Source organism: Choloepus didactylus, chromosome 9 (assembly GCF_015220235.1).
Source record: "Choloepus didactylus isolate mChoDid1 chromosome 9, mChoDid1.pri, whole genome shotgun sequence".
NCBI classification, from domain to species: Eukaryota; Metazoa; Chordata; class Mammalia; order Pilosa; family Megalonychidae; genus Choloepus; species Choloepus didactylus.
Window position 1 is genome coordinate 23,027,046 of NC_051315.1, and position 18,935 is coordinate 23,045,980.

Genomic DNA, 18,935 nt, shown 5'->3' on the forward strand with positions numbered 1-18,935 from the left:
GTTATCCATATCATCTGGTTTTTTCATATGCTTTAATATTTTCTGTTGTATTTGACCTCTTGGCATTGCGTAACTTGATAGGGTTCTTTTAGGATTTGTAGACCAGTTGAAATCCTTATCTAATTTGTCAGATCTACAGGCTTCGTGGAGTACACTTTCTCTAACCAGCAGGTGGCATCCATGAGCCTCCTGTTCCCCTCAAGCCAGTTGTCCCCCGCTTTGCCTTTGTGGTGAGTGGGGGCGTGAGTCTTGTGGGGTCCAGTTGGTGTATCAAGCTTGCGTGTGTGGTTGGTGTTGCCCGCCCTGTATATGGGGCTTGTGTCTGGGCAGTCAGGGAGGGGGGGACGGCTCTAACAATCAAATCTCTCTGGTGTTCCTGGAGTTTTAAAGCTGCTGCAGTAGTCTAACTCTTCAGTTCAGTCCTTCCACGGTTTGTCTCTGCCACTGACCCACAAGTCTTGGTATTGGCGTATGGCCCCTGAGACTTGCGAGTGGGTCCCTCTTCCAGGCCGTGCACCCCCTGGTCCTCTGTTGAGGGATGACTGTGCTATGTCACAGGTGAGTGCCGTCCCCCCAGGGCAGTTTTGGGCTGCTGGGCTGTGTAGGGAGGCTCCCAGTCTGCTGAAATGATGGCTGAATGGGGCTTTGTTAATTCACACTGCTCCACCTTCCCAACTCTGGGACAATCAGCTGAGGTTGCAGGGAAGGCTAATGTCCACCCCCAGTTTTGTGGTGTGTGCCTGTTATTTGAAGCACTTCCGTCACACTAGGTTGTCTGGGGCAGGTCCGGGCTATGGGGCTGGCGACGGGCAGGAGTGTTTCCTGTCCACCAGGATGATGGCTGTGTGCGGACACCCCCCTTTTCTTGGGAAGTTGTGGTGTTCAGTGAATTTTCTCAGCCACTGGATTATTGCCTTTTGTCTAAGAGCTCTTTTAGTTCTGCTCTTGTCTTGACCTGCCCAAATTGCAAGTCTTTGAGGCTGTCTGTATTGGGCTTCTTAGAGTAATTGTTTTAGAAAAAGAAAAAAAGATTAAAAAAAAAAAGGGGGCCCTCCTTGCAGATCTAATGGGTTATTGACATGCTAAGAGACAAAGCAATTAGGGCCATTAAGGAAAGGTCCATGGGGCAGAAAGATCAGTTTTTCTTCAGGATTTGCATATGAACCTCAGGGCCTGAGCTCTGCCCTTCCCCTTTCTATGTTCACCAGAACTCCAAAATGCTTTTGCTTTTCTTTTTGGGTTTTTCTTGCTGTTTTTTGCTATCCCTATCTTCTCTCTGCTGGGTTGGCTGCTCTCAGATTCTTTGCTGTCTGGTCTCAGTCTATCTGTGATTGGAGTTTGGATCTGTAGAATGAGTTTCCGATAAGAGCCACCACTGCAGTTCTCCCGTCTCGTTCCCAGCGCTGACGGCCCCTCCTCCCATGGGACTGAGCCTGGCAGGGAGAGGCTCGGGTCCCCTGGCCACAAAAACTTTCAGATTTTGCTGATCTCAGCAGTTCGACGTGTTCGTGAGTGTTGTGTGAAGTATGCCCAAAGTCAGATTGCTCTGCGGTGTCTAGTCCACACATTTCCTGGCTTTCTACCTACTTCCCTGGAGGAGTAACTAAAACATACACCTCACCAATCCGCCATCTTGCCCCACCCTCCTCTAATTGAAGTCTGATCTCTTTTTTCAGACTCCTTACGTTACTGTATGGGGTAATGCTGACATTCATAGCTGCCAGACTCTGGCTCTGAGTTTCAGGTATTATATAGATACCCAAAGTTCCAGGGTTTCCAGGTATTTTCTCTGATTGAGTCAGCTGTCTTTTCATCTTTTTTAGAAAGTTCTTTGATGCATTAAAGTATTCAGTTTGCGGAGGTTCCATTTTTCTATTTGTTCTTCTGTTGCTTGTGCTTTGGGTGTCAAGTCTAAGAAACCTCTGCCTACCACAAGATCTTGAAGATGCTTCTCTGCATTTTCTTCTCGAAATTTTGTGGTCCTAACTCTAATGTTTAGACATTTGATCCATTTTGAGTTAATTTTTGTATAAGGCATGAGATATGGGTCCTCTTTCATTCTTTTGGATATGGATATCCAGTTCTCCCAGCACAATATGTTGAAGAGAGAATGTGATATTTTTGAGAAACTAGTATTTTTGATTATTTATAAGGACATGTAAAATGTTTTCATTCTTTCAAAAGCAAGTGTTCATAGGGCTTCTGGTAATGGCAACGTGAAGTGAGTGGTCATTGATTCTTCTCTGCCAGAGAAAAAACACAAGTATAAAACAGGACAGAATTGTCAAAACCAACCATTTCTCGGCACTGAAAATTGCCCAAAGGCAGACAACAGAGTCAGAAAACTACTTAAACTTTAGTTACATTGTGTTCACATGTAAACTGTCTTCGGGCTGAGACATAGTGGCCAGTTTTTTTTTTTTTTTTAATTCAATTTCATTGAGATACATTCCCACACCACAGACTCATCTAAAGTGCACAATCAGCTGTTCACAGCACCACCACGCAGCTGTGCTTTCATCACCCCAATCCATTCTTTGAACAACCTCCTTGTACAAGAAAAAGTGAAAACAAAAATAAAAAATAACAGTAAAGAAGAACACCCAAAACACCTTCCCACCCCACTTCTCACCCAGTTTTTTGTCCCCATTTTTCCACCCATCCATCCACACACTGGACAAAGGGAGTGTGATCCACGAGGATTTCACAATCACACTATCACCTCCTGTAAGCCACTTTGCCATACAGTCATCTTCAAGAGTCAAGGCCACTGGGCTGCAGCTTGACAGCCTCAGGTATTCACTTCTAGCCATTCCAATGCATCAAAACCTAAAAAGGGCCATCTATACAGTACACAAGAATGCCCTGTGGTGGGCATTTTGAGGGCAGTTGATGTGTGGCCTTGAGACACTGCATTGCCTCTTTTGAAAGCCTGAGCCCGCTCCTCAGCTTTCTCCCTTCATCTCACAACCATATCCCCCAGTGAGAATGCTAATTCACCAGCTGCCTGCCTTGACAGATTCAATAACAAGGGGAAAGACAGTACAGAAATGAGGTGGCACTGTATAGAAGGTAACATGGAGCTGAGGAAAGCTAAGAGGGATGACCAGAAGCTGAAAGGGAGAAATGTCAGCTCATTTCCTAATGACACTACTTCTCCACTGCAGAAAACTGCAAAAACCAGGGCAGTGTAAATTGCTCTGGTTGTTGATGACATTGTCAAAGGCATAAATAGCAACAATTTGGAATGTCAGCTCCAAGCTATTCAAGTTGCTAGGAAACTGCTTTCTAGGGAAAAACAGCCCCCCAAAGACAACATAATCCACTTCTTGGGCAGAAGTAATTGTATTCCCCATTCTGTTTGAATCTACTTGGTTGCTCAGTAACATTGCTTCTAGGACATCATTACTGATCAAGGCTGTGGTAGAGGGAGGTGCTGTCCCAGCACTTATTTCTCTGTTGGCATCTTCTAATGCTCACGTCAGTAGACATGCAGTATGGGCTCTAGGAATCACTGTTGCTGAGGGCTTAGCTTTCTGAGACTTGGTTATCAAGTATGCTGCAGTTGATTCTTTGTTGGCTCTACTTATAGTTCCTGATATGTCATTTTTAGGATGTGGTTACTTTTGGAATCTTACCTGGACTCTTTCAGACCTTTGTTGAAACAAGAATCCTATACTCCCATTAGATGCTGTTGGGTATTCTTCATCTACTGTATCATAAAGATCCAGAAGTCCTACAGATGCATACCTGCTGGGCTATTTCCAACCTTACTGCTGGTGCAAATTAACATATTGAATAGGCTGTTGAACACAGAAGTTGCGCCCCAGCTTGTGAAACTTCTAGGAGGTACTAAATACCCATTGTGACTCCTATGCTAAGAGCCCTAGGGTGTGTTATCACTGGGACAGATGAGCAAACTCAAGTTGTAATAGATGCAGGAGCACTTGCCTTCTTTCCCAGCCTGCCAACAAACCCCAAAACTAGTATTCAAAAGGAAGCTTCATGGGCAGTGTTAAATAGCAGAGATGGCAGTCAGGACCAGATGTATCAAATAGTGAGTCGTGGATTAGTCCCATTCATCACTGACATTCTCCAAGGCAGATTTTAAGACACAAAAGGAAGCTGTATGGGTTGTGACCAAGTGTACAAATGGTAAAATAGTTCAGATTCTATACTTCGTCCATTGTGGCGTAATAGAACCATTGATGAGCATTTTCAGTGTGAAAGAAATAAAAGTTACTGTCATTATTCTGGGTGTCATTTCAAATATCTTTCAGGCTACTGAGAAACTAGGTGTAACTGAGAAACTTAGTACAGTGATTGAAGGAAGTGGAGGCTTGGGCATAATTGAAGCTCTTCTAAGCCATGAAAACAGAATCTGTGTACAAGCCTTCATTAAGCTTGACTGAGAAGTATTTCTCTGTAGAGGAAGAAGATCAGAATGTTGTGTCAGAAACTACCTCTGAGGGCTATAGCTTCCAAATTCAGACTGGTACTTCTGGAACTTTAACTTTCAGATTGTTCAGCTGAGGTGTAAAATTGTTTGTTGAGTGCTATGTTTGGTATAAGTGTGTCTTACTGTGTCTCTACTAAGAACTCTTTTTAAATGTGATTTGTTAATTAGCATTTTTTACAGTGAAACTGTACTTGAACAGCTCCAAACTGTTACACTCTATGACACCTAATAATAAGTTTTTTATTTCTATTTAGAATTTCCTATCTTGTGGTGTTCTGTAAATAAAGATTAAATTCTACTCTTTTCTTAAAAAAAAAATGAGAATGGGTACATGTAATGGGAGTCCCCACATGAAGAGAAAGGGTCAGGAAAAAATTTGACGAGGTGATGTCTAAATACTTCCTAAATTTGATGAAAACATTCCCTTAGGGATCCAGGAATCTCAGTGAACCCCAAGTAGAATAAACACCAAAGAAAAACACACCTAAATGTATTATTGTCAAACTGATGAAACCCAAATAGTAATAGGAGGTAGCTTTTTAGACCTTACACCCAAAGCACAAGCAACAAAAGAAAAAAATAGATAAATGGGAACTCCTCAAAATCAAAAGCTTCTGTGCCTCAAAAAACTTTGTCAAAAAGGTGAAGAGGTAGCCAACTCAATGAGAGAAAATATTTGGAAACCATGTATCTGATAAGAGACTGATATCCTGCATATATGAAGAAATCCTACTACTCATTGACAGTAGTAGAAATAGCCCAATTATAAAATGGGCAAAGATATGGAAAGGTATTTTTCCAAAGGGGAAATACAAATGGCTAACAAACACATGAAAAGATGTTCACGTTCACTAGCTATTAGGGAAATGCCAGTCAAATCCACAATGAGATACCACCTCACACCAATAAGAATGGCTGACATTAAACAAACAGGAAACAACGAATGCTGGCAAGGATGTGGAAAGATTGGAACTCATTCATTGCTGGTGGGAATGTATAATGGTATAGCTGCTGTGGAAGACAGGTTGCTGGTTTCTCAGAAAACTAGATATTGAATTACCCTGTGATCCAGCAATTCCATTTCTTGGTATATACCCAGAAGATTTGAAAGCAGTAACACAGACACATTTGTACACTGAAGTTCATAGCAGCTTTGTTCACAATTGCCAAGAGATTGAAACAATACAAGTGTCCTTCAACAGATGAGTAGATAAACAAAATGTGGTATATACATACTGTGGAATACTATGTAGCAGTAAGAAGGAACATAGTGCTGAAACATGGCAACATGGAGGAATCTTGAAGATATAATTCTGAGTGAAATAAGTCAGACGCAAAAGGAGAGATATTGTATGTTATTACTTCTATGAACTCTCTGAACAATGTAAAATCAGTGTCCTATAATGCAGAGTATTGGGGACCTAGTGATAGACAGAAGCTAGTGTGGGGGAATTATAATCTAATATGTTCAAATATGTTTGTTAAGATGGTGAATTCAAAGGTATGGGAATGGATAGAAATGATGATTGTTAATGGGATTATAAGTATCAGAGCTGTATTGAAGGTGAATAGGATTGAAAGGGGTTTTTTTAAAGGCATGTTTCCCACAGATCAGCACCACAAATATACATAGGTGCTTGCATGATATACTTCTAAGGTATGACACTAGTACAGACAGTTGAAAACAGAAGGGTATATGGGAAAAATCTACCCATTGCATATTATTGATTATGATTAATAGGAATACCATACTAGTATCACACACATAATGAAGACAAATAATTAAGGGCTGACAAAAGCTGAGAGGTGTTTTAGATCATGAGAATTGTTAAATAATCGAGAGTGATGAGGATTGTACAACTAAGTGATGATAATGTGAGATATTGATGGAATATCATGGACATAACTTACGCTATGTGAACTTAGGAACCCCCTGCTTTGTAAGTCAAGTCCTCAATCTTTTTTTTTTAAGTTTGATTTTATTGAGATATATTCACATACCATGTAGTCATACAAAGTGTACAGTCATTTGTTCACAGGACCATTATGTAGTTGTGTGTTCATCACCAAAGTTAATTTTTGAACATTTTCATTACCACACACAGAAAAATAATTAGAATAAAAATTAAAGTGAAAAAGAACAATCAAAATAAAAAAGATCACTGGATGCCTTTCTTGTTTTTCCCCATTTTTCTATTCATCCATCCATACACTGGACAAAGGGGAGTGTGGTCCATACGGCTTTTCCAATCACATTGTCACCCCTCTTGAGCTACATTTTTATACAATCGTCTTCAAGATTCAAGGGTTCTGGTATGTAGTTTGATAGTTGCAGGTATTTAGTGCTAGCTTTTCCAATCCATTAGATCCTAACAAGGGTCGTCTATATTGTGCGTAAGAGTGCCCACCAGAGTGACCTCTCAGCTTCTTTTGGAATCTCTCTGCCACTGAAGCTTATTTCATTTCCTCTCACATCCCCCTTTTGGTTAAGAAGATGTTCCTCATCCCACGATGCCGAGTCTAGATTCCTCTCCAGGAGTCATATTCCACGTTGCCAGGGAGACTGACTCCCTTGGGTGTCAGAAGGCCCTTGATCTTGAAGCTTGCTCAGGTGAAACTTACGATTGTAAAAGGGAGGCTAAGCCCACCTATAATTATGCTTAGGAGTCACCTCCGGAGAACTTCTTTTGTTGCTCAATTGTGGACTTTCTCGCTCTAAACCTAACTCTGCAAATAAATTCATCACCTTCCACCCCAACGTAGAACAAGACCCCCAGATGATTGAGTCCTCCTGGTGACATGGGACACAGATTCCAGTAATGAGCCTGACCCTGGCATCAAGGGATTGAGAATGCCTTTTTGACCAAAAGCGGGGGGAAAAAGGTAACAAAATAAGGTTTCAGTGGCTAAGAGAATTCTAAGAGAGTCAAGAGAATATCCTGGAGGTTATTCTTCTGTAAGCTTCACCTAGATATGCCAACTGACCACAGTATGATAAACCCAAGTCAACGGTACTCCCCCAAACCCGAAAGAATACCCGGAACCCCATTTGAGACCCTATAAAAGTTTCACTCACTAACAATAACAGGCCAGTGCTTGCTTGACCAGAAAGCTGGTAACCATTACCTGGCCATTACAGAAGGATATTCAGGTTTCTACGTTTTCACAGTTAAAAACTGTACATATATCTTTCTGCATTTGTATGAATATTTTTGTTTTATGTATAAATATATATATACACACACACATATACATACATATTTGGAATTAGTTTGAGGTTTGGGGATTTAAATAATGATATATTCTGCCCTTTGCCTTCCAAAAAATGTTTTTAAAGTTTATATACCACCTCCAGTGGAATTTTTCAACAGTTGCGAGCACTGAATCTTGTCAGTATTTTATATTTTTTGCCAACTTGGTAGGTAAACAGTGGTATCTTACTTTAATTTTCCTATCACTAGTGAGATGTTGAACATCTTTTAATATGTTCATTAGTGTTCTGGTTTGCTAATGCTGCTCATTATGTAAAACACCAGAAATGGATTGGCTTTTATAAAAGGGGGTTGATTTGGTTTCACATTTATAGTCTTTAAGGCCATAAAGTGTCAGCAATCAGGCACCTTCACTGGAGGATGGCGAATGGCGTCCTGAAAACCTCTGTTAGCTGGGAAGGCACGTGGCTGGTGTCTGCTCCAGAGTTCTGGTTTCAAAAAGGACATTCCTCTCTCAGCAACTCTGCATTTTTCAGAGTGTCCCTCTTGGCTATAGCAAGCTTGCTTCTTCTGTCTGAGCTTTTGTTAGGGCTCCAGTGAACCAATCAAGGCCCACGCTGAATGGGCGGGGCCATGCCTCCATGGAAATTATCCAGTAAGAGTTATCACCTACAGTTGGATGGGTCACATCTCCATGGAAACACTCAATCAAAGAATTACGATCTAATCAATACTGTCTGCCCACATAAGATTACATCAAAGATAATAGCGTTTTGGGAGATATAATACATTCAAACTGGCACAATTAGCGATTTATATTTCTTTTCTATTGAATGTTTGTTCATTGTTGCTTATTCTTTTAAACCTCCCTGCTTACTGTTTGTTTACTTGATAAAGGCATGGTGTCAAGCCTCAAGTAGATCTAATAGGGAAAGTAAATCATTGTCTTATATTGATGTTTTAAAAATCATAATAGAATTAAAACTCTAGAATTCAGAGAAGACATTTAGGTGGGGTGGTAGGGTGGCATTTGACGTACACCTACAAGGAATGGATCTAGCAGAATTTGGATATTCAGTGTTTCCAGTTAGAGGAAACAAAGATATAGGGGAAACAAGAAGCTATATTGTAGAAAAACAGAAAGCAGTTCAGTTGGGTTTATTTTTTTGTTAATGGGAGTATATACTGGCAGAAGTGTCCCCTCCCTCCCAAAAGGAGAGGTAGGTTGTGAAAACTATCAGTATTAAAAATACACATGTTCTTTTATCGAGCAATTTAGCTTCTACTTATAGAAATACACAGTTGCAGTATTGTTTGCAATAGCATAAAACTAGAAACAATGTACTGATGAGTTGGGGATTAGCCTTTGAAAAGGAGGTACAGAGAGGTACATATAGTATAATCATATGTGGGGGTGGAGTGAGTACAAGAACAGATAGAATTTTTTTGGAAGAATACCCACTAAAACTGTTGACAGTGGTTTCACTCTGGTGTGGGGAATGCCATTGGGGAATGTTCTCTCATTTTGTTTTGTTTTTTCCTTCTATGGACATTTAAAAAAAAAAAAAACTTTATATTTAGAAACCTTCAGAACTTAAAATGTATAGTTTTGGTTCTTTCCTTTATTTTGCTTCCTGTATGTAACTAATTTTGATTTCAGGGGTAGAAGAGTGGAGGCAAGGTGAGATGAAAAGAGACGTTTTTATCATGTAAACAATAAACAGATCATAGATTATACTGTTCCTTCTGTTTTTTGTCTTTATTTACTGCTATTTGGGGAATTTCTTGAGGAACAGTGTTCATAAAAATAAGCATTCCTAACTCTTTACATATCCTAACATTAAAATAAATTAAACAACAAGAAACATCTTTCATAAGTTTTTTTTTTTTTTTAAAGTATTAAGTAAAAATACATTGAGGAGGAGGAACAGAATGGCAAACTGTGGTGTATGCATACAGTGGAATATTGAGCAACTACGAGGAGTGAAGCTGTGAGATACACAACAAGGTGAATGGATCCTGTACACAGTATTTGAGTGAAGTATGCCAGAAATAAAGGCAAACACTATAATGCCTCACCAATATGGACTGACTACAATGTGTAAACTCAGAATTGAATCTTAGAACATAGCCTAACGTGGACATGATTATTGTAATAGTCCCTAGATTGTCAGCTCTTACAGCAGTCAACTGTGTTCCTGAATTGTAATGCCTGTCTCTAAACTCTGAGATGCTGATCCCTTAGTGTATAACCTGGTTGGTCTCTGGAACAATGCGTATCTCTGAGACACCTGAAACTCAGAGCTAGAGCTCGGCAGTTATGAATGTCAGTATTAGTGCATACAGCAACTATTTAAAAAAAAGCTGAAAAAGAGCCCGGACTTCAATTAGTGATATGAACAAAGCAGATCTGGTTAAGACTAGGGCAAACCGGGCCAAAGGGTAAAAGTTGAAACTGACTGTGTTTTAAAACTTCGACTTCCAAGTGAGGCCAAGGGAAGAGATGTCTATTTGGTGCAGGATCTGTATTTTTTAAACAGTATAACTCTACAGTCGGTTTGTTCAAACACCACAATTACATGGAACTTTGAATAGAAAGTGAGATACGGTAGGTTAGTATAGGTTAGAGTACAATAGTCACACACCCCAAAGTAATTTGGGCAGAGAATAAAAACTATATTTACAGCCCCCCCCCCCCCCCCGAGGAGCTGGGGAAAGGTGCAGAAGTGTTGGTCTTCCTCACCTGGACTGGTGTTGATGTTGTCACAAACATTGGGACTGGCACTTTGATGTGCTGAGCCCTTGATTGTGGGACTTGCCCTTATGAAGCTCATTACTGCAAAGGAGAGGCTAAACTGCATATAATGGTGCCTAAGTTTCCCCCTGAGTACTCAGATGCGGCCCTCTCTCTAACTGAGCCACCTTGGCAGGTGAACTCATTGCCCTCCCCACTACGTGGGACCCGACTCCCAGGGGTGTAATGCTCCCTGGCAACGCAGGATATGACTCCCGGGGATGAATCTGGACCCGGCATCGTGGAATTGAGAATATCTTCTTGACCAAAAGGGGGATGCAAAATGAGACGAAATAGTTTCAGTGGCTGAGAGATTTCAAATGGAGTCGAGAGGTCACTCTGGTGGACATTCTTATGTACTATATAGATAACACCTCTTAGGTTTTAATGTATTTGAATAGCTAGAAGTAAATACCTGAAACTACCAATCTCCTGAAGACGATTATATAATGTAGATTACAAGGGATGACGGTGTGATTGTGAAAACCCTGTGGATCACACTCCCTTTATCTAGTGTATGGATGGATGAGTAGAAAATGGGGATAAAAACTAAATGACAAATAGGGTGGGATGGGGGAGATGATTTGGGTGTTTTTACTTTTTTTTTTATTCTTATTCTGATTCTTTCTGATGTAAGGAAAATGTTCAGAGAGAGATTCGGGTGATGAATGCATAACTATATGATCATACTTTGAACAGTTGATTGTATACCATCGATGATTGTATGGTATGTGAATATATTTCAATAAAACTGAATTAAAAAAAATACATTGAGGAGTAGTTAGACTAATTTTCAGTAGGCAAGATTATGAACTTGTACTTATATCTTGGTAAAATTTGGTTGGAAATATGTAGCTTTTAAAAGACTTGACAATTAAATGAGACAACTAAGTCATCATTGTAAGATAGTTAAATAAAGAGTGAATTTTCTGATGATTTGTGACTTCTATCTAATAGAGTTATTGAGTTAAAGAATGTAAGCATTGCTTAATTAGGATACTTAATTGTGTTCTCACTTTTAGATAGCAGGAGGATACATAGAATGGTCATTATTTTCCTGCCATTTAGGAACTCTATTACAGAACTTTATCTTTCCATATGGGCAGAAATGATGTAGTCATTAATTAAAGCAAGATTGAGTGCTTGCTCTGTTTTATCTGAGAATCTTAACTTTTAAGACAAAACTATTATTTGATGTTATTTTGTCATTTCAGCAAATTGCTTCAAGTTTGTAAAGCTAGAGGTGAGATCATTGGTGAATAATGGAAGTGCTTCTCTAACAAAGGAAATTCTGTCTTTTTAGGTTAACTTGGCTAATTATGGATTTTTGTATTTTGAAGTTTTCCTCTATTTAACAGCATTGATTCCTTTTTTAAGGTATGGACTGCGTGAGTTCGTGGTGATTGCCCCTGCTGCAAACAGTGATGCTGTTCTCAGTGAATCGAAGTCCAATCTTCTTCTGAGTTCTGTTTCTATTGCTTTGGGAAATACTGGCTGGTAGGTGGGCATTTTGAAAAAATTATAGACAGTAAGGTTAGAAACTTTTAAATTAAAATTTATGAAGGAAAGCACTTGCTGAATAGTAATATTGTTATTACAATTAGAAACTTAGAATATATACTGGAAATTTGTTGTATAAGGACAAAATTAATGAAATCCTCACTATTTAGCATATAGTGACTTTCCTCAATAAGAGGAAAACTTATTGAAAATATTCAGTGTGTATTTAAGATGAAGAAGAAATTGGACTATCGTGCTTTGCTTTTCTAAAGTTTAGTTTATTTACGTTTTATTATAAAATCTAATTTTAAAACTTGAGGACTTTTAAGTAAATCTGTTTAAAAACTAATTTTCACATCGTTTTAGGCTCTTTTCTAAAATGGAAGTATTTAAGAACATGAAATTTGATTAAACACTATTATGCTATTTTGAGTTGTGTTTCCTTTGCATATGAAATAGACTAATAGACTCTAAATGTAAACTTACTGGAGAAAATTAATTTATTAGAGTGAATGTCCTTTGTAAATATCCTAAATGAATAATTTGGAGTCTTTTTTAAAAGGATGATTTAGAATATTTACTAATGTAACATTATTAGCTTGGGAAGGTATTTGTATCTGAATAGTGAAGTTAAAAACTATTATTTCACTACCATGTTGTTTTAATATGAATTATATATTACCTGTAAATCAGATTTTGTTATGAATTTGGGAAGACTAATATGATTTTTTTTCCTTTCAAGAAAAATTTCATTCTGCAATTTTATGAGCTTTAGCCACTTTTAAACAGTTTTTTGACTGAAGTGTCACTAGTTTAGTTTATTATTCTAAGGAGAAACGTTACCAGGAGTTGCTTCAATGTAAATACAAATCTGTATTTTTGACTAGCTCCTTGTTTAGTGCTTTTAAATATTTGAGATTAAAAAAATTTACCAATTAAACAACGTAACATCGGAAATTTTGGAGATTTTTGAGTTATTCAATGTTTAAGGAACTTGAGATTTATTCCCATTTAATTATATCTTGCAGTCAGGTGCCACTCTTTGTGCAAATACATCACAAATGGCGAAGAATGTATGTGGGAGAATGTCAGGGTCCTGGTGTCCGAACTGATTTTGAAATGGTTCATCTTCGAAAGGTGCCAAATCAGTATACTCATTTGTCAGGTCTGCTGGACATTTTCAAATCAAAGATTGTAAGTTGGCATGGATATTGTCCATCTTATCTGGGATCCAGATAAAAGTAGCAATTTGGTAATTTTATTTAGCATATAGTGACTTTTCTCTGTAATAATGATATTATTGCTTAAAAGAAGAAGAAATTAATTGACTTCATGAAGTACTGTGGATCTTTAAAGAAACAAAATATCCAATTGGATTTTGGTTCATTAATGGTAAAGAAAGGAAACTGAGTTTTTTTGTTGTTTTCTTCATTTTGTTGACATTTATCCATGATATCTCTTTCTATTCATGTTCTGTATTAGTAATATTGCCAGCCTCCGCAAATTCATAGGCTGCGGGGGGCACTTGCTTAGGGCTTTGAGCTAAGGGCTTTTGAGCTCCTTGAGGCCTGAATACCTTGGGTTCTGAATTACTTTGTTTGTTTTTCCAAGTCTTCATTTTATTTTTAAGGTTAATCTAGCTTATGGTCTATGACTGAGAGCATTAGGGCTAAAAGGGACATGCTAAATGTACTATTTGTCTTGTATTAAAAGATTATCACAGGGAGATGGAGGTTTGCTTGGTCTCTGTGGGAAAAATTAGGGTTTAAGTTGAGGAGCTAAGTGTGAATACGTCTACAAAAGAGAGCAAAGCCAGACATGCACGTGGCAGAGGGAATCCTCCATTTATAGAAATATTACCCTTAGGGTATAAGTTGCAAATTTAAAGTTGGGGTAGTTTTAATGCTAAAGTTGACATCATCTCAGTTAGGTCTAACTTGATTAACAGATTGACATCATGTGCCTCCTTATGTGTTTCATTGAAAAGTTTATATGATCACCTGTGTGGAATTCCTGCCAAAAAATATTTAACATAAATCAAAACATGAGAAAATAATCACATGTAGTCAAAGTGAGCCATATTGTGCAAACTAACTGATCTGGATGCTTTAAAACTGTCAGTATCGTGAGAGCAAAGCAAAGTCTGGGGAACTATCTAGATTAAAGGAGACTAAAGAGACATGACAGATACATGCATGCATGATCCTTGATTGGATCCTTGATCAAAACAAAATAGCTATGAAGGACACTATTGGGACAGTTTTAACATGGACTGTAAATTAGAAAATATATCAATGTTAAGTGTTTTGAGTATGATAATTGTGTTATGGTTTTGAGGATAATAATATCCTTGCTCTTAGGAATAAAATGCTAAAGTATTTAGGGGTGAATTGTGATTCCTGCAATTTACTTTCAAAAGGTTCGGCAAAAATGTTTTTTTAAAAGATATATATAGTATATGTATTATACTATATATAGTGAGAGAGTGTGCACAGATGTGCGAGAGAGAGAGAGAAGGGAGGGAGGGTGAGAGAGAGAGAAAGCAAATGTGGCAAAATGTTAGTAATTGGTGAAGTTGGTGAAAGGCATATGGGTGTTCATCATACTAGTTTTGTAGCCTTTCCAAAGACTTGAGAATTTTAAAAAGGAAAACATTTACAAAGGAAAAATTGCTGACATTTCTTTTTAAATAGATATTGTTTATTTGAAGGATATTTAGGATTAGGACTTAGTTTCATAAAAATATGTTTTAGTGTTGAAACCCTAAGTAGTGTAGTGGTAGGAATACCACCACCCAGATGAATTAGGTTGGCATAGAAAAAAAAAGTGATATTTATAACAGGTTAGGAAATTTAATGTCAGAGCTTCCTTTTAACCCTCAGTCCCTCTCCTCAAAATAACTACTATTACCAATTTCTTTGTGATTGTCTCCATTAAAAAAAAAAAATCAAAGAGTTACAGATATAGATGTAATTTTCTCTTCAAAAATTTCTGGGCTCCGAATGCCTTAAGTGCTTGCTTACTTCTACATGTGATATTTTGGGACATTTTTGAAAAGGAAATTGTGTTCATTTCTACTACATTAGTTTTCCTTTCCTCTATCCAGAAAATTTCAGTTATTTAAAAATTTTTTAGATCCAATTTCTGGTCACATGCAAGTATTAATACTTTCTTTCTTCTTAAATAAATATTAGTGTATGTTATTTTCATGGTTTTTTTGTGTCACTCATCTATGTAGTAAACTTCTCTTCTAGAACTTGGGACTACCCTGATCTGTGAAACCTGACTTAGATTTTGACCTTTTTCTGGTTGTAGTTTTAATAAAAAAGTGTTCTTAATTAGTTTATCCCATCATCTCTCAAAACTTTCACAAAACTCTACCAAAAATGAAACATCTCTCAAAATTGATTTGATGGGAATTGAACATAAAATAATTGAGATTGGTTTGGGTACTTTAGAGGTTTTATGTAGTTAAAACTACCCAATCTGTGAATCTTTTCTTCTGTTTTAAAAGAATGACTTTTTTTGGTTGTTTTCCAGATTCTCTTAATTTTTTAAGAAATTTTGTGTCTATGCTCGTGAAGGATATTGGACTTTTGTTTCTTTCTTATTAATACCTTTGGTTTGATATCAGAGAATGTTGGCTTCAAAAATACATGCCCTTCTCTATTTCTGAAAGAGTGTGTGTAAGATTGTTATTATTTCTTACTACATATTTGACAGAATTCGTCGTTGAAATCAGCTGGGCAAAGTTGTGGCAAAGTTTTAAGTTTCAAATTCAATCTCTTTAAAAAAGAATGATTTTTAAACATCTAGAAGAGCTCCAGGGCACTCATTCTTCACTGGCTTGTTTATTTCATTTTCACATAGATTTAATTATTTTTAAAGATTGCCTTCTTTTAAAAAAATTTTTATTTTGAAATACTTTCAAACTTACACGACAGTTGCAAAAATAATATAAACCCCAGACCTACTTCAACATACTTCTGTTCCCCCAGATGTCAAAATCTACCAATTTTAACTTTTTGTCATATTTTGCTGTATAACTGTAGCCAGCTATCCATCATTCTTTAGTCTGTCTGTCTGCTAATACATTTTCTGAACACTTGAATGTAGGTTGTGTATATCATGCTCCTTGAACTCTTAATACTGCCATGACATTCCCTAAGACCGTGGATATTCACTTAGGTATCCACCTTAAGTTCAGTTATCAAGTTCAAGATACTTGACATTGATATAAAGCTTACAGTCTACATTCCAATTTTTTAGTAGGTTCTAAGTCCTTTTGAATTGTCTCTCCTTTTTTAGATCTTATCCAGGATCATGTATTGCCTTTATTTGTCATAGTCTCTTTCGTTGCTCTTTCTTTATTTTTTATTGTGTGAACATACATACAACATAAATTTTCCCATCTCAGCCACTTCCAAGCATACCATTCTGTGGGAATAATCACATTCACTGTATTGCAGTACCTTCACCAACTTCCATTAATAAACTTTCCCAGCTCCTCAAACATATCCTATACCCGTTTTGCATTAACTCCCCACTCTCCCTGCCCTCCAACCCCTTGCATCCCATAATCTAACTTCTGTCTCTCATCAGCTTGTATATTCTCTGATGTTTTCTTTGTAGTTAACATGGGGCTTAAATTCAGCAGCCTAAATTTGCAACAATCTTACTTGCTTTGATACCAACTTAACTTCAATAGCATATATACACTGTCTTCCTATACCTCTTTGTCCCCTACCTTTATGTAGTACTTGTCACTAGTTACTTGTTAATACATTATGAGCCCCAAACCACTGATTTATCGGTACATTTTATTAATCTTTTAGATCCCATAGGAAGTAAAAAGTGAAGTTACAAATAAAAAATATGATAGTACTGGTATTTATATTTACCCGTGTTGTTACCCTTACTAATCTTAATTTCTTCATGCAGCTTTAATCTATTTTTTATTGTCCTTTCCTTTCAACCTCTATAACTCTCTTTAGCATCTCTTATAGAACTGGTGTAGTGGTGACAAACTACCTTAGCTTTTGTGGGAATGTTTTAATCTCTCCCTCATGTTTGAAGGACAGTTTTGCCAGATACTGGAATTCTTGGATGGAAGTTTTTTGCTCTCAGCAGTTTAAATATGTCATCCTACTGCCTTCTTGCCTCCATGGTTTGTGATGAGAAATCAGCATATAATCTTATTGAGGCTTCTTTGTATGTGACATATTTCTTCTCTCTTGCTGCTTTCAGAATTCTCTCTCTATCTTTGGCATTTGATAGTTTGATTATAACATGGCGTGTTATGGGTCTATTTGGGTTTTTCCTATTTGGAGTTCATTGAGCATCTTGGATGTTATTTTCATGTCTTTTGTTAAATTTGGGAAGTTGTCATTCATTATGTCTTCAAATATTCTCTCTGCCACTTTCTCTGTTTCTTCTCCTTCTGGGACTCCCACAGTGTGTTTATCGATATAGTTGATGGTGTCCCACAGGTTCCTCAGACTCTGTTCATTTTTCTTCATCCGTTCTTCTTTCTGCTCCTCAGACTGGATGATTTCAATTGTCATGTCTTCAGGTTCACTGATTCTTTCTTCTGCCAATTCCAATCTGCTGTTGAACTCCTCCAGGGAATTTTTATGTTCTGTTTCTGTGGTCTTCAGCTCTGTTTGATTTCTTCTCATGATTTCCATCTCTGTGTTGACCTTCTGTGAAAATCTATGATTTTCCTGATTTCCTTTAGGTCTTTGTCCATGTTTTCCTTTAGCTTTTTGAGCATATTTAGGACCATTTTTGAAAAGTCTTTATTTGGTATATCCCAGGTCTGGTCCTCCTCTTTGATGGTTTCTAGTACTTTAATCTTCTCCTTTGCCTGGCCATTGCTTCCTGCTTCTTGGTATGTTTTGTAACATTTTGTTGAAACCTGGATGTTTAGGTATTTTAATGTGTTATCATTGGAATTTAGACTCTAAGGTATCTGCTCCTTAAAGCTTCTATCCAGCTAATGTTATGACAGAGCTTTCCTTGAATGCCAGGGTTAACAACAATAACAAAGAAGCAATAAAGAGAACAGATCAGTCTGTGTGAGTGCTTGTCTTCAGGTGTTATCTATACATTGAGTTTGGAGAATATCTCCTGGCCAAAATGTAGGGGCCTCCTTGGTCCTTTCTGTGCATGTGTCTTGTCTTGGGCATGTGTGGTTTGACGTTAGGGATTTCCCCATTTGCACAGGTAAGAATACCCCCTCATTACTAGGATACAGTTTCCTCCTGGTCTGGGCACTACACTGTACATTCTCCATCCAACAGTTCCCTGTCTTGGGCATCCACTTGACTGCTGTCCCACAGAGATATTTGGGATTGCTCTGTGAGCCACCTTCTACACAAGTTCTTGGACTATGAGTCTCTCAAGCCACCACCAGACAAATTGGGCCAGTTGTACATGCTTTAGTATGTGTACGAGGGTTACTCTGCGCCCTTTGGAACCAGGACCAGGGATCCACACTGGGAGTACAGGCCAGTTCTGTACCGGGTAAGGGAAAGGGGAGGGACTAGCCAGGGTACCACATGATCCTATTTTATTTATGTAGTCTTTGGTCACCCTTTTACTACAGACCTTTAATTGTTCTATGGAATTCTCAGAAAGATGTTTCTACTAGTTCTTGCTGGTTGTTCAAAGCTTCTGTGACTGGGAGGAGTCCTGAAGCTTCTCCATCCACCATCTTGATTGGGGCAGGCCTCCTAGCTATTTCTTTTTGGTTATCTCTTTCTATATTTATTTACATTGGTAAGTGACTGGAACAGAGGTTATATGTCAAAGTGACCTTGTTTATGGTTTCTAGACCACTTGCACCTTTTTTTGGATAAACTCTGATTTGATCTCTGTTCCTGACTAAAAAGTTGATATATGTCCCGACCAGTCAGAATCCTACCTTGCTTTTCCAGTACACAGCAGCCCCAAATTGAACCAGGTTTTT

At 37.9% G+C, this 18,935-nt stretch overlaps 1 protein-coding gene across 3 annotated transcripts in view; it reads left to right on the forward strand.

Annotated features, from left to right (window-relative positions):
• The window catches only part of RAB3GAP1 (RAB3 GTPase activating protein catalytic subunit 1), a 169,333-nt gene that overhangs the window by 99,479 nt on the left and 50,919 nt on the right, over positions 1-18,935 (forward strand). For all 3 annotated transcript variants that reach the window (XM_037850358.1, XM_037850359.1, XM_037850360.1), the window contains 2 exons: positions 11,843-11,962; positions 12,994-13,159. In XM_037850358.1, coding sequence (XP_037706286.1) covers positions 11,843-11,962; positions 12,994-13,159 — 286 coding nt within the window. The remainder of the gene's footprint in view (positions 1-11,842; positions 11,963-12,993; positions 13,160-18,935) is intronic.